Below are 14,924 nucleotides of genomic sequence, written 5' to 3'. Positions count from 1 at the left end.
GCAAATACGTACCTTGTTCCAACACAGACGAGCGATAGTTAAGTTGACTTTGAAAGGTGGTGGCCCCTGGATCTGCAGGCAGTTTGCAAAGCGCGACTTTTCCATTGCCCCAAGCTGTGAGTTCTCTTGTGGGCCAGTATCTCCCACCAGCAGAATGGTCAGGGAGCTCCAGTCAACCTACCCAAAGTTGTTTGCCATTGAGATCAGTGAGAACTGGGCTAATGCATTTTCTTTCAGGGGGAAAGGCTAATGGTTTTAGGTTCAGAATTGCGAAGGAAGTACACTTCCTGAGACAGCCAGCCCTTTACCTTGACGTCAGGGGCTCCCAGTGCACGGACGTGTTCTTACCATGTAGGAAGAATTAATCCTCTTTCTCCCACAGAATCTGCTTTCGGATGAAAGGCTGTGTCAGAGTGAAGCACTTTATGCCTTTTTGAGCCCTTCTCCTGACTACCTCAAGGTCATTGACGTGCAGGGGAAAAAAGCCAGTTTTTCATTAGCCTCGTTTTTGGAAAGACTCCCTCGCGACTTCTTCTCCCATCAGGAGGTGAGCTGTCTGAAGGCTGTATGTCTTTGAAACGTGTTTAAGCGATCGTCGTCTTGAGGTGGTGTGAAGCAGCAGGTGTTTGTGGCAGGCCTGCTGCACGTGGGGAGAAAGCAGCCCCCTTGACTTACCATTGCGGTCATGTTGGGGGGCAGGGTGGGGGAGCAGGTAGGTAGGTGGGATGCGGCCGAGGTTCTGGGGGAGCCCTCTACGGGAGGCAGCCTGGCTGTTCCCCACGATGGTGACCTTCACTTTGGAGGAGTTGGAGCTAATAATGAGATTCAGGAGACAAGGATGTGTTAGGCAACAGTCAGCAGGTCTTAGACTGGGGGGGTTGGCTTAGGAAAGGGGGCTGATGGAAGATGAGGCAGAGGGTAGATGGAGGGGCAAGGCTGTGCCAGGCTGCGGGGTTCGAGCTTTTTTCTCAGGGGACGGAAAGCCATGGCGTGTTGCAAAGCAAGATGAGCCTGGCAGTGATGTGAGTGGGTGAAGGATGACTAGAGGGAGACCGCGGACGTGGGCAGTCTCATACTCGGGCTTCGGGCTTCCCTCCCGGCGGGCTCCTTACTCGGGCTGCGCCCCTCACCTGGCTCTCCAGCAAGTTACCCAAGCCCGTCTCTGAAATCTGGCATCTCTGTAGTGTGAGAGACTCCTCCGCCTCTTCACCAGAGTTAGTTTAATGAGTTCAGACAGAAGGAAGTGACCACGGAAGGAGCGTCTGCTGCATCGTGAGCTGGAGCGGAGCCACAGGGGATCCCGTGCCCACGTCCCTCCCGAGCACCTCCCTGCCTCTCTCCTTCATGGCCGCATGTGCTGTGTCCGGCCCGACTTGGCCCCTCACCTCTGCCACATCCCGTTTATCCCTGAACCTCTCGCCATGTCCCCTGTGGCCCAGCCACGGCAGGAATCTTCCTTCTGAAGGGGACGCCTCCTCCGGCTGCAGCTCCTCCCTGCTCTCCACAGCCTCTGGTGGTGGGGGGACTCCTCCTCTGCGACTTCTCAACCACTCCTCTGCCGTCCAACCCCGAAGCCCTGGTCCCACAGTGCCAGCTGCTCCCTCTGCAGACAGCAGAATGGACTTCCTCAGCTGTCATCTTCTGGCTGACGTCTGCACCCCTGCCTCCGCTCTGCACCCTACTACAGAAACAGCCACGTGTCTCCTGGTCACTTCCGCACAGAGCTCAGGGCCTCTCAAAGTCGGGCGCCGCATCATACTCGTTTGCACTGGCCTGGTGCCTGGCACATAATGAGTTTTCAACTGAAAGTTGCTGATACGAAGATCAGGAAATGAGACTAGCTGAAATACAGAATAACAGCTTGATTCAGAGCCTTAAAAATAAATTACTTTAAATGATACATGCCTGTAAAACACAGTGAGTTTAAAATCATTTAAGCTGAAAAGCCTTTTAAAACCCTAAATGGTTAGCTATTTTGTCATCTGTGAATTCACTCCTCATGAATGCAGTGACAGAGGCTTTTCAGAATTGTATTAGAGCTTGAATAAGGCTTTGGGATCAAGCTTTTCACTGGGGTTAGAGACACTTTGACCTTTTTTGAAAATGCCTAGAGTTCTGCAGGTAGGAAAGTGGAGGACTGTGTGAGGTTGGACCATGAAGACATCATTCAGAATTGACACTGCAAGAGGGATAGCGCCTCCGTCTCTCTTGGATGAGTGACCTGCTTTCCGTGGCTTTTCTGTTCCCCCAGGAGGAGGCAGAGGAGGACAGTGATCTGTCAGATTATGGTGACGATGTGGATGGAAGGAAAGACGCCTTGGCTGAACCGTGTTTCATGTTGATTGGGGAGATTTTTGAACTTCGAGGAAGTAAGCCTCTTTGTTACGATTCAGTGGTGTTTTCAGGTTAAGTGTCTATACACACATGGACACACGTATATTTAACATCCCTTTGTTCCTGAAGCAGACATGTATTTATATCCATTCAGCAAATACTTTCACAGGCCAGCCAGACACCAAGTTAGGCTCTTAGGAAAGGTATCATCTCTGTGCTCCTGGAATGCAGGGTCGTGATTTACCCTGCACCGTGTTCCCCTGAATACAGAAAGCCGGAATGCTTTGAATTTCTTTTCATGAGACTTAGCACAGCCTCATGGCTTTATCCGGAGAAGGCAATGGCAAGCCACTCCAGTACTCTTGCCTAGAAAATCCCATGGACAGAGGAGCCTGGTGGGCTACAGTCCATGGGGTCGCTACTAGTCGGACAAGACTGAGCAACTTCACTTTCACTTTCACACGTTGGAGAAGGAAATGGCAACCCACTCCAGTGTTCTTGCCTGGAGAATCCCAGGGATGGCGGAGCCTAGTGGGCTGCCATCCATGGGGTCGCACAGAGTCGGACATGACTGAAGTGACTTAGCAGCAGCAGCAGCATGGCTTTATCACCAAAAGGTATACAAAAATTGATTTTGTGCAGCAGAGGAAGAGCCACTTGTTAAAGGTGAGTATGTGGCCAGGGACGCAGGGATGGCCAAGTCTGCTTTCAGCTACCTCTCCACCCCAGAGCAGTGGTCATCCATGGAGGTGTGGGGGACTTTTGTCCCCAGGGGACATTGGGCGTGTCTGGAGACATTCCTGGCTGTCACAGCCTGTGGGGTGGCACCTCAGGCATCTTCTGGGTGGAGGCCGGGGCTGCTGCATCTACACCCCCAGCGCCCTGGGCAGCCCCACAACACAGGGTTCTCCTGACCCAAGTGACAGCAGTACCACGTTGAGAAATCCTCCCCTGAGGGCCCCCAGGGAGATGAACTTCAAAGAAACGAGCATCGAGAGGATCAGGAGACTGTTCTGCTCAGACCTGCACGGGCGCCTCTGTCCCAGAGCACCACTGGGTCAAAGGTCAGACTGCACTGCTCGGCTCTTGTCTCGATTCCTGAGTGGGACCCTCTGCTCCCGCTCACCTTACACAGCCCCCACACTCTGAGTCATGAGGCCAGCGTACTCAGGCACACCTGGAGCCTCAGGTACTAGCTAGAGGTGTGACAGGTGCCCAAAGGCACACCTGAGTGCCTAGAAAAGGAAGCACATGGGAGGAGCCAGGTTTCACAAGGCACAGTCATGCCACCAGCCAGTACGTGTTGCCCTGAGAGTGTCCTGGCCTCTGTCCCCTGGGATGAGCATTTCTTCCCCTGGGGCAAAGGCAGTGCTGAGAGTTGGTCCTACACAGGAAGTAGGCTGTAGCTTCTTATTTACACACCCCTTAACGTGCCACTTAAAGAATTCTGTGTAGATGAAGAAACATCCAAGGGCTGTGACAAACTTGAGCACGTCTTTTTTGTCTTTTAATCCTTGGTATCTGTTATCGTGCCTCGTCCATGAACCTCAGTAGGTGATCAATAAAATGCTTGGGTAGATGCATGAATAGGCAAGAAGATTTTTAGTACTGGGATGGTTTTGGTCATTTTTCTTTCTCTAACATGTGTGTCAGTAACTCAGTTATGTCTGATCCTTTGCGACCCCACGGACTATAGCCCACCAGGTTCCTCTGTCCATGGAATTCTCCAGGCAAGAATACTAGAGTGGGTTGTCATGCCCTTCTCCAGGGGATCTTCCCGACCCGGGGATCAGACCTGGATCTCCTGTATGGCAGGCAGATTCTTTACTGCCTGAGCCACCAGAGAAGCTCAGTGGTTTCTTTCTTCCTCTAAACCAAATCTAAAATAATCAGCAAACACTTTAGGAATTTATGTTTTAGCTATAACTCTATAGGAGAAACAAAAACATCTCAGACATAGAGTCTTCCTTCAGTGAATTTACAGTATAAGGGTTCCCAAAATGTAATTCACATTGAGCAGTAGACACAATTAAATTCTAAACTGCAGGCAGAGGTTTATATATAGATGTTCATTTGAGCATAATTTTAATAATGAAAATTTGGAACTAAGTCAAACTTCAGAAACAGGTGTTAGTTAAATTAGGAACTATCCACATGATGGAGTATTGTCTAAGTATGAAGGATCCTTTCAGATGAAAAAGCTGTAGCTGGTCTATATTTTAGACTCTTTGAGGTGTTTGCTAATGTTTGTATAGGCAGAAAATACCTGTCCTGCACCCACCCAGAGTCTGACTCTTCCTCAGTGAAATCTGGTCTGTTAAACCGTGACTCCTCCAGAGCTGGCAACAGTGAGGACGCACCATCTTCACCTTTGCTCAGTGTGTTCTCTCTGCCACAAGGAGGCTGAGAGAGAGGTGGACGTGTCGGAGGCAGGCAGGCCAGGAGTCGGGCCCCAAGTCCTGTCTCCGCGGCGTGCACTTCCTCCTCGTGCCTGCTCAGAATGTTTGGTTTTGCTGGCGACATTCTAGAGGGCAGTAAATAGAACATCATTGGCAATGAGACATTGCCAATAAATGAATGATTTATGTGCCATCAGGTAACTATTTCAGTGCACGGAGGTAAATATATAAAAGGGAATATTTGGTTTTGATTCTAATTTGCAGATCAAAAATATCCTCACCACATTTCCTTGCCTTCTTTTAGTTTATATTCATATTCTACACTTAAAGCAATGTGTCTCCTAATCTAATGCTAATAGTTAAGAGTTTAGGTCTGTAGGAAGGACCCTTCACAAAACTCTTTGATACAAAATACTGACGTGACTCTGAGCAAAAAAAAGAAAAAAGAGTCTGTGTTAACACTGCCATTTCCCAGGTGAGGCCCCACAGGCTGGGAGGAGAGGATGGCGGCCGCCTGCTCCAAGCAGTGGCGCAGCTGCGCCGGGTCCATGGCTCTCTCAGGATCCTGGTCTTCCCAGTTCCCCTTTCTTCCCCCACAGGCATAAAATATATAAAGCCCCTGGTCCACACAGCAGTATTCAAAGGGAAGAGTTAGACCCAGCCATTCATTGATATTTCAGAATATTCATCCAGCATTTGACTACAGATGCTCCTCATTCACAGCACTGTTAGAACATTGGCTTCAAGAAGCCAGACAGAAATCTCCTGCCTGGGTTTGCACCGTCTGCTAGTGGAAAACAAGACGTCAGCAGCTCAGGGACTCATGAAGTTTTTAGTTCCACTTGCTAGCTCAGTTGTTGTCAGGCATTGAAAAGCTGTAAAAAAAGAAATTGTAGGTTTCATCAGTTGCTAAGTAGAAAGTGAAAGCTTATTAGAATTCTGGGTAGAGAGGTTGGCTAATCTAGACGCAAATTCTGGAGCTCATCGCCCCTGACTTGGTGTCAGGGCTCAGGTTGAATGACATGGTGAGATTTATGCTTTGTGCTGCTGTGACGACGTCACGACTGTGATCACCTGTGGTGATGCTTTCCCTCTGATTTATATTTCAGTGTTTAAATGGGTGAGACGAACGTTGATTGCTCTCGTTCAGGTCACTTTTGGAAGAACCATCAACAAGTAAGTTGCATGAAATTAGTATCTGAATTCATGCCCTACCTTTTGCCTTAACAGTCAGATTACCTCCACAAATGAGGGTTTCCTAGTTTCTCTTTGTATTTCTGATATGATTCTAAGACTGGAGAGGGAAGCAAATATCTTGAAGAATCTCTCCCCCAGAACACACGGTGCACCAGATGACAGAAGCTGGCGCATGCTCCTGCTGGCTGGCTGATGAGGGTCGGAAGATTGTTCTGTAAAGTTCTCTGTTGACCCTGATGCCTGGTTTTAGTACCGTGGGTACAACATTTTTATGGCACATGATGGGGATCAGTTTAATGGCTTAGAATCTTGAGCCAAAGGAAAGCAGGATGAGCATCGCATGGCCGGTATTTATTTGCAGGGTCTGCAAACCATACATTTCTTTTAGAGTTGAGGTGGCATTAAAATATTATTTGTTAGATGATACCTGAGTGTCCATGAAGGGTGTGTATATCCTGTTACACTGCTAAAGCCGTATGTGTATTCTAAACTGTAGCACATTATCCATATACATAAAGGTTATATATACTCTATACCCAGCACTCTTTAAGACTGTCAGCAGCATGACTTCCTCACACAAGAAAAACTGAGACTCAAATGCTAAAATTGAGGGGGAAATCAGTTTAACAGCAAAATATGTTTTAAGATGAATTATCAGATATTTTTCATAGTGAAAGATTTAGTTGTCAAATGTGTGTACAAGGCTACAGTGATAGTTTTATTACACAAATCTTATAAATTTTTGTGGGAAACATAATAAAGGACATTTTATATTTTTATTCATTTGCAGAGAGAATATATTTCCTTGGTGGTGATAAACCAAAATTTACTTCTGTTTAAGTTTTCTTTTTTAATGGTGTTAGTGACTTGTTTGGTTGACTTAGTATTGTGGGCTTTTGTTTTAAACAGAAAAATGCCGTTTAACTTAGTTTCAGTCTGATGAAAACCTCTTAACCTTAGTACTGACAGGCCTTGGATAAAGTTTTCAGAATGGCCCCATTTTGCTTACAATTCCACATTTGCACATTTGTTTTCCAGTTTCAGAAAGTCATGTGTACATTCCTTGCTCTGATTTATGATGTTGGCTCTTAATGCTGAGATGAACAGGTGTGGGTTGAGAGTGGTGAACACGTTAGGTAGTGGTTTTCCTGGCCGGGGGAAGGGCACTGGGTAGGGATCTCCAGGCTGCTGGCTCAGGGGGCTTGTCCTCCGGTGGAGAAGTGGCGGAGCACCCCGCCCTCTGCTCTTCTGCTTCAGGCAGACGATGCCACACCATGTTCAGCAGCAGCTCCACGTGCCTCCTGCCTGCTACTGACTGTCGTTTCACAGTCCAGAATGGCTTCAGAAGCTTCCTACGGTTTTGGCTAATACAAAGTCAGACTTGAATTGATAGAAAATATGTAGGAGATGGCCTTTGGTAAAAGCCACTCACCTAATTCTCAGTCGCGAATTGAAATTTTCCTTCTTTATTTCTTCATGCAATGCCAGTGAATAACCCAAAGACTCCAGTCTAGACAAACTGTTTTGTGATGATGATTTTATTAGGCAGGTCAGCAGGTTCTCTCCTAAAGCAGAAATCCCACTGAATTAATAAAATTACTTTATTTAGTCTAAGCAGTATTGGGAAGTGTCTTAGGAGACATGCAATTACAGGATTACCATGGTTCTGACTCATAGTGGACTCTGGACTTCACTGGCGACTGGGTTACTCTGCATAGTGCTGGGCTTGAAACATCTATTTCAGATACTGCTTCTGAAAACCAGACGTCGTCCCTTTAAAAATCTGGTTGGGATGTCAGATTCTTAATTCACAAATAATAAATCAAACAGCGCTTTAAGTTTGAAGTCTCAGGCCTTCCTGGTGCTTAGAGTCGAAGGTGATTCTGTTCCCCTTTTCTGCAGAGACCTCCCTCCCGCCCTCAGGACTGCTCCTCCCCTGTGAGCTCTGCTGGTCTCTTGACAGCAGCAATCCTCTGGGTGGTTGGAACTGGACTGCTGAAGTCGGCTTTATGGAAGACCTGAGTGACCAGGGATAAAAGCCACTTACTTATAACTCTGCGGGTCAGGGTCTGTTGGTCTTTAATCCTGTGGGAGGCTGGAGTAGCTGGACGGCAGTGTATCCTCTCAGTGCTCCCCTTTGTGGGGAAAGGGGTATTTCTCTTCTCTTTGCCTCGTGAGCTGTGAGATGCTTCCTGGGTTGGAGAACTCCGTCCAGCAGCCCCTGCCACAGCAGCCCCAAGGGACGACTTGTGAAAAAGCTTGCTTCTCCCTGGGACTGCCAGAGCTCAGGAGGGTCTTCAGGCCATTTTTTGCTGTCTTTACATAGATGGATGTTTTCAGTTTGCAACTTTATGGAGACATTAGTATGTTAAATACCATGCACAGTTAGAATAGTTGCCAACTTCAAATGAATCCATCTCCTCTCAGTTCTTGCCTTTCAGAATTGAAAGACACCGTGTGGCAAACATTTAGAGAAGTCAGTAACAGTGGAAATGTGAGCTGCAGGACTGAATGGCCATCAGTGTTACCAAAATGAAAAATAACTTTGAGAGCCAGTGTTTAAAAATCCAATTCCTAGTTTATTCATCAAATGCCTAGATCACACTGTATCTTAACCTACCCACTGATAAATGCCTTTTGAGAAACAGAGAATACAATTTTTAAAAACCTCATACGAGACATACTTTTCTCTTAAAAGACAAATTCGGGACACAGTGAACTGGATTTTCAGTGAGCAAATGTTGGTTTACTACATCAACCTTTTCCGGGACGCTTTTTGGCCCAATGGGAAGCAGGCGCCGCCAAACACAATCCCACGCCAAGAACAAAGCCGCACGCACAGCCAGGAAACAAAGCAGAGAGCACAGCAGAAGCTGCTTGAGAACATTCCAGGTGAGGCCTAGGTTCTGCTCCTGAAAGTCGGACAGAAAGGGAGTGTCGTCAGCCCCACTAAGGCATCTGCCACTTAGGAAACATTATTTACAGTGAAAAAAAGTGATCATACCTTTTTCTTTCAAATCATGTCTTGTCCCTTGCTAAGAAATTATACTGAGAGTCCCCAAAAGAACAGTACTGGTTATAATTTCACTAGAACAATGTTTTAGATAACAGAATTTTATACTTTAAAAATCCCTGTTTTGAGAGCTGTGGTTTTAATTGGGGTATTAAAATTCTAGTCTGTATAAATGCCTGACACTGGCAAGAACCCACCCCTCGTGTTCCTCAGCACCTTTGTGTGCTGTGAGTGCACAGGGCATGGCCTCTCACTGAAGGTCTGGGCACGGTGCACTTGTATCAGTAGCAACTCGGAATACAAACTTAATTTTTCAGATATGCTTCAGAGCCTTGTTGGACAGCAAAATGCCCGTTATGGTATAATAAAAATATTCAATGCACTTCAAGAAACGAGAGCCAATAAGCACCTGCTATATGTGAGTAAAGCCTCCCAGAGGATTCACTGTTCTTCAGTTGTACATTTCTGTATGGGGGGGTAGATTTAATTCTTTATACTTTAATCATTTTTATTCCTTATAACTCTGAACCCATTTTCTCTGCTTTATTTTTGTCTGTTCAATTTGGTTAAAAAAAAAAAATACTCCCAGTGGATGCCACCTCCTCTTCCGAGCCTGCTGCTGTTTCTCTCTTGTGCTGTAACATCTCTGCCTGACTGCTTCGCTTTCTTATTTCAACCAAAACAAACTGTTTCCTAGCTGTCTGTTTTATAATAGTGAGCAATATTAAATACCCCTGATGGCCTGATGATGGTTAATGGACCATGAAATAAATCAATCTGAATGGAGTTCATAGAATACGGATTCCTTTGGAGAGTAACTTGTTCACTGAGGACCATCTCAGGCTTAAAATTAGATTTTAGTCTTAGATGTAGATATCTGAATAAATCTTTAGAAAAAAAGACTTTTTCTTTCTTTCTTGGTTCAGGTGCTGTTGGAACTGCTGCTAACTGAATTGTGTCCTGAGCTGAGAACTCATTTAGATCAACTTAAAGCTTGTCAGGTTTGAGACTGCACAAATAAACCACCAGAGAAATGTCTGTACTAATAGACATGAAACATTTTCCTCTTTTCCACAGAGGGCTTGACTGAGAACCATACTGAACTTTTAGTTACCTCCTTCTAGTTTTATGTGAATTAAGCAGAATTCGGGAGGAAACTTGATGCTGTATATTAGGCAACAGAAAAAAAAAAACCCACTTGTTAATTATTTTTATTTTAATATAAATTCTTTAAAGGACAACATACTGTTTGAAATATAAATGTTGATATGTGATAAGAACCTAGGAAATATTTTAAATATTTATGAAGTTTTGTTTTAAATGAAGAACTCTGAACATTGTACAGTTAATCTCCTCACTGAGGACTCTGAACATTCCGCTATTCGTGTGTACTGAATATTGTTGTGCAATTCTTTGTGTGAAGTTATTGTGAAAATTTTCCTGTCTTTATTTTTACCAAAGATTTCCCATAGTTTGAAGCATTTGAAGCAATAAATTATAAAAATGAATCAGAGTTCTGATGTTTAAGATGCTTGTATCCTTCTCTCAAAAAAAAAAATTTGAAACTGAAGGCAGTTCAGATATATATCAAGTGCCTTGTTTGTAGAAAACATTGTGCATGTGAGTTCTTCTGTAAGAGGTATAAAGGTTGTGCCATTCTCCTAGAATGAATGTGAAAAATATGATTTTTAATTGAATAAGACGAGCCAAATGGGTGCCTAAAAAGCTGTATTCAGGATGGGGGATAGGAGCTAAATTTTGAAAGACAGGTAGGAATGAGATGGGGAAACAAAGAGGAGGGAAGCTACTTCATGCTGCTCATGACTTGACTGTGCCATCAAGCCTTGGGGACTAGGCGGGGCATTAGGTGTACAGACGTGGCTGTGTTTTCAGTAGTAGGGCATGGACAAGTGACTTAATTTGCCTGAGTTTTACCATTTATTATGCAGCGATGAGGAAATACTTCCCCTTTCTAACCGCCAGGAATACTGAAAGAAACTACCTAAGCATAAATTCAGTTTGAAATCCATGAAAGAAAAATACCATGTAAATGTATATTAAAATGGTATTGACTATATCATTGTTGGAGCATACCTGTCAAGTTCTTGATATAAAACGTAAGTTCTGAAAGAGAAATGATTAAAAATTAGTAAAGCAAATTTTATCTCTGAGATTCTGTTAGCTAAAGCTCTTTGATCCTTTTCTCAAACCAAGATATTGTACTTTGGAATTATCATTCACAGCGGCATAGAAAAGACATTCAGAGAAGAGAAGCAGAGTGAGGTCACCAAGCCCCAGGAACCTCACAGCAATTACTTGAAGTGTCCATCTTCTGTAATTAAACCAGAGCTGTTATGACTTCTCAATATTAAATCTTACCTTTTCATAAGTTATTAACTATAAGGACTTAACTGAAGTTTTTTTCTTTTTTTGAAAACAGTTAATGATCTTGAAGCTTCACCTCCCTTAAAGATTGACTCCAATCACAGGTCAAGGTATGCATCATGGCTGGCGGCAGTGGTATTAATAGTTTTCAGGGGCTCACTTGTGCTAGACGTGCCAGCCTTATGGTAACTACAGTAAACTGAAATTTTAACTTCTCTGTTGGATTCACTTAGAACATGCAAGCATAGCATATCACAAAATATGACATGTTAAATTCCTACCTTTACGATTTCTCAGACCTGTGTTCTAATGGCCGTTAAAGTGGTCTTCACTTTGGAGACTGAAGAGTGAGCTATTAAAAGTGCTATTAAAGTCCCCATACATGGCTTTATTACATTTCTATTTTAAGATTCTTAAAGGCTCAAGGAAATGGACTGAGTGTGGAGAAGAAAATATCGGTTGGGAATATGGATCTTCAAATAACTGAAGGAATGTTCTCTGGATGCTATTAAGAAAACAAGAGCAAAGCAAGTGGGTTTGTATTATAGAATGATTTAAGTTAGGTTTTTATGAAATCTTGTAGTGGGCTAGAGAAATGGCAAAGTTGTTCCTGGGGGAGAACACAGTCTTCAGTAGAGATCCAAGAAGGTAAGGACAGGTTTTCAGGGATGGTTTAAGTTTCTACTCTAAGAGATTTAAAGGAGAAGTATATGGCCTAAAGTTTGTTGAAATTTCTTCCCTTTAGATAAAGACAAAATGAAGTTCAAGTAATACAGACAAACCAGAACATGAAACAAAAGCAGGTAGTTTTGTGCCATTTAATACTTTGTTAGTGACCAGTGCCTACATATTAACTGTATTTTACCACTGCTAAGATGAGTTCTTATAAATTACTTTAGAAAGGATGGGTGTGATTTATAAAATAAAGCCAAAACTTTTACAAAGAAGGTGTCATTTGGGTATCTTAAACAATACTTTCAATATTTATTTTACAGATGTGTATTTCCTTTAAAGTCTTTTGTGTATGGATTCTATTTTTTCTGTCGGCTTTTGCCTTTGTAGATGTAATGGATAAGGAAAGCCTCTTGCTGATTTAACAATTTCTGGAAACGGCAACCCACTCCAGTGTTCTTGCCTGGAGAATCCCAGGGACAGGGGAGCCTGGTGGGCTTCCGTCTATGGGGTCACACAGAGTCGGACACGACTGAAGTGACTTAGCAGCAGCAGCAGCAGGTCTTATACTGGTAGATGATTTGAGATTTATCTTTGAAATACACTGAGGGTTTTAAAATGTAGACAAGGACTTGAAGTTCAAAGAGGCATCTTGTTTCAATATAGTAGTTTTACTCACTAAGATGTTTAAGGGAAGATATAGACAGGCAAAATTGTAAGCAGTTTCTTAAACCGACTTATTTTCAAATTTAGATTTCAAGTTTTCCCTTTCAATTTGGATTTTTCTATTTTAAAGTTTTAGATGACTGAATAAAATTATTAAAAACTCACAAAACTAAAGATTAAAGAACTTTAAAGAATTAAACTTTGTCATTTTTTGGTAAGTCTGGAGCACTTATACTATTAAAGTTAAGACTGCACCAAGTATTTGAGGACACTAAGAATGGAAAAAACACTGGCTTTATAGAATAGTTTGCAATACCTGACAATCTGGGCCACTCTTTAGACTAAGAGCTGGATCTCTGAGGACTCTTCCTGAAATTTGATCTTGTTAGCTAGGTTTCAAGTTGTATTGTACAAATTCAAGAATGAAGGTATCATGCCATCATGATACCATTAAAATACCCAGGTTACCATGCCACCATTAAAATACCCAGGATAATCTAACATGCGAGGCAGAAAACATAGCTATTATAAAAATACATACATTATAAGCTGTTAGAATAGATGATCTTTGTTGAAATGCATTGTGATCTAAATTCTTTGATGAATAAGTAAAGTGTGAAGTTCATCTGCCAATGCAGGATTCAGACGACAAGCCTTAAAATTCAGAGAAAGTTATTTAGACATATTTTGGACTGTTGAACCTTTTGTTTTTAAGAAGTAGAGTACAGTGATTTAAGGGAATTTTGTAATTAAGACAAATTTCTACTCTAATTGCTTAATTAGGGGAATTCAAGTTAACCTATGCAAAAGAGATCATACTAAAAATAACCATGCTATTATCATTTGAGGGAGAGAGAATTTTCAGTGCCCAGAATAATGAATTTGCACATTGACAGTATTCTAAGATGTGAATTATTAAAGTAATTAAAATAGAAACCATTACTATTTGACCTCAAACTTGCTATCTCATGTGAATAGCAGCATGGATAATTTTTAAATATATGGTTTGGTTATGCCTAAATCAGTGATAAGGTACATAATTTCATAGTATGTCAAGAATTTGAAAGACAGAAGGCATCTCACCCAAACCTCCCTCTCTGCAGAAACTGTCTCCTTAGTTCCCACAACAGTGGGTCACTGGGCACTTGCTTGCTGCCCTCCCCTTCCCGTCACACTGCCTGGGCTGTAAGCCTCTCCCCACTGTGCCTCCCTTCTAGGACAGCCTCGCAGTCTGCTGAAGACCACCACTGAAGCCCCTCAAGTCCTTTTTCTCGGAGTAAAGTACTTAGTATTTCCTTTATTGTGCCTCATCTGACATGATTCCAGACCTTCATGGGTATTCCAGAAGGGAATTCCCTTTTAAAATGCAGAAAAGTTAGAGGAAGTATCTCCCATAAAATCCAGTGACCAAAACTGAGTAATGGGTCTTTTATTATCTCCCAGCCTAAGGAAAATAGTTTTACAGTCGTACCTGATTATTATTATGTTTTGTTTAGGATGAACATGTACCACATTTCTGGATATTTTTCACCCAGAGTTCTCTTTCCTTATGTCTACTCGGAAAGGACACCTAGTACAGAATCTAAAACTGACTTGGTTTGGAAACTGGTATAATAAAATAATATTTAGATTGTTAAAAAGACAGCTGTTACTCATACTAATAGAGTGGTGTAATGGTAGATATCTCAAAGGTTAGTTGTATTTTTGTACCTTGTTCTGATATTTGTGTTGATACGGGTTTAATACTGTGGACATTTTAATTTCCAATAAAAATAATTTAGGGTTCCAAACTTGCTGACACACTGCAACCTCCTGGGGAACTTAAATCTGCCTGTGTCCGTTCTAGGACATTAAATTGTTCTGAAATAAGGCCTACGTTTTGGAATTCTTAAGAGATCCCCATGTGATTTTAACATGCAAATAATTTTGAGAACCACTGCTGTAACATAATCAGATTTTTAGGCAAGGGACTCAGAAAATTCTTCTTTGCTCTCTTCCCCTCTTCCAGCTGAACAATTTGTGTATTATGCAAATTTTTATGATCTAATTCTAATTTGGACTTATGGATGTCACGGACCTAAGGTGTGCAATTTTTTGCTTTCTTTTTATTAAAAAAATGAACTTGCAGTTACTATTCATAATGACTGCCTTTCTCACTTCCTTTGCAGTTTTTAACAGTTGTGTTTAGATGTGAAATCTATTTGGTATAAATAAACTGATCACATGGATTAACACATGAAAAGGCTGATTTTAACTGG

General features: G+C 42.7%; 2 protein-coding genes across 16 annotated transcripts in view; one reads left to right on the top strand and one right to left on the bottom strand.

The window, feature by feature from the left end:
* The window catches only part of SNX25 (sorting nexin 25), a 99,642-nt gene extending 89,186 nt beyond the window's left edge, over window positions 1-10,456 (top strand). For both annotated transcript variants that reach the window (XM_055416413.2, XM_055416415.2), the window contains exons 14-19: window positions 383-547; window positions 2,252-2,369; window positions 5,843-5,909; window positions 8,629-8,822; window positions 9,261-9,361; window positions 9,870-10,456. In XM_055416413.2, coding sequence (XP_055272388.2) covers window positions 383-547; window positions 2,252-2,369; window positions 5,843-5,909; window positions 8,629-8,822; window positions 9,261-9,361; window positions 9,870-9,950 — 726 coding nt within the window. In that variant the 3' untranslated portion in view covers window positions 9,951-10,456. The remainder of the gene's footprint in view (window positions 1-382; window positions 548-2,251; window positions 2,370-5,842; window positions 5,910-8,628; window positions 8,823-9,260; window positions 9,362-9,869) is intronic.
* LRP2BP (LRP2 binding protein) overlaps window positions 3,542-14,924 on the bottom strand; it is a 39,120-nt gene continuing 27,737 nt past the window's right edge. For 10 of the 14 annotated variants that reach the window (XR_016036483.1, XR_008684530.2, XR_008684531.2 and 7 more), the window contains 3 exons: window positions 13,208-13,320; window positions 11,038-11,067; window positions 8,489-8,842 (listed from right to left, as the gene is read on the bottom strand). Coding sequence is in view for 4 of the 14 variants with exons in the window: in XM_088832663.1 (XP_088688789.1) it covers window positions 13,255-13,320 (66 nt within the window). In the remaining 10 variants the exon portion in view is untranslated. Of the gene's footprint in view, window positions 5,609-8,488; window positions 8,843-11,037; window positions 11,068-13,207; window positions 13,321-14,924 lie in introns of those variants that run through there. The other 4 variants (XM_088832664.1, XM_055416417.2, XM_088832663.1 and 1 more) reach the window with 3 other exon arrangements.

Source organism: Moschus berezovskii, chromosome 26, assembly GCF_049115385.1.
Source record: "Moschus berezovskii isolate FMDL1 chromosome 26, NW_MosBer_1.0, whole genome shotgun sequence".
Taxonomy (NCBI): domain Eukaryota; kingdom Metazoa; phylum Chordata; class Mammalia; order Artiodactyla; family Moschidae; genus Moschus; species Moschus berezovskii.
Note: the sequence above shows the minus strand (reverse complement) of the source record. Positions and strands in the feature narration are given on the sequence as shown.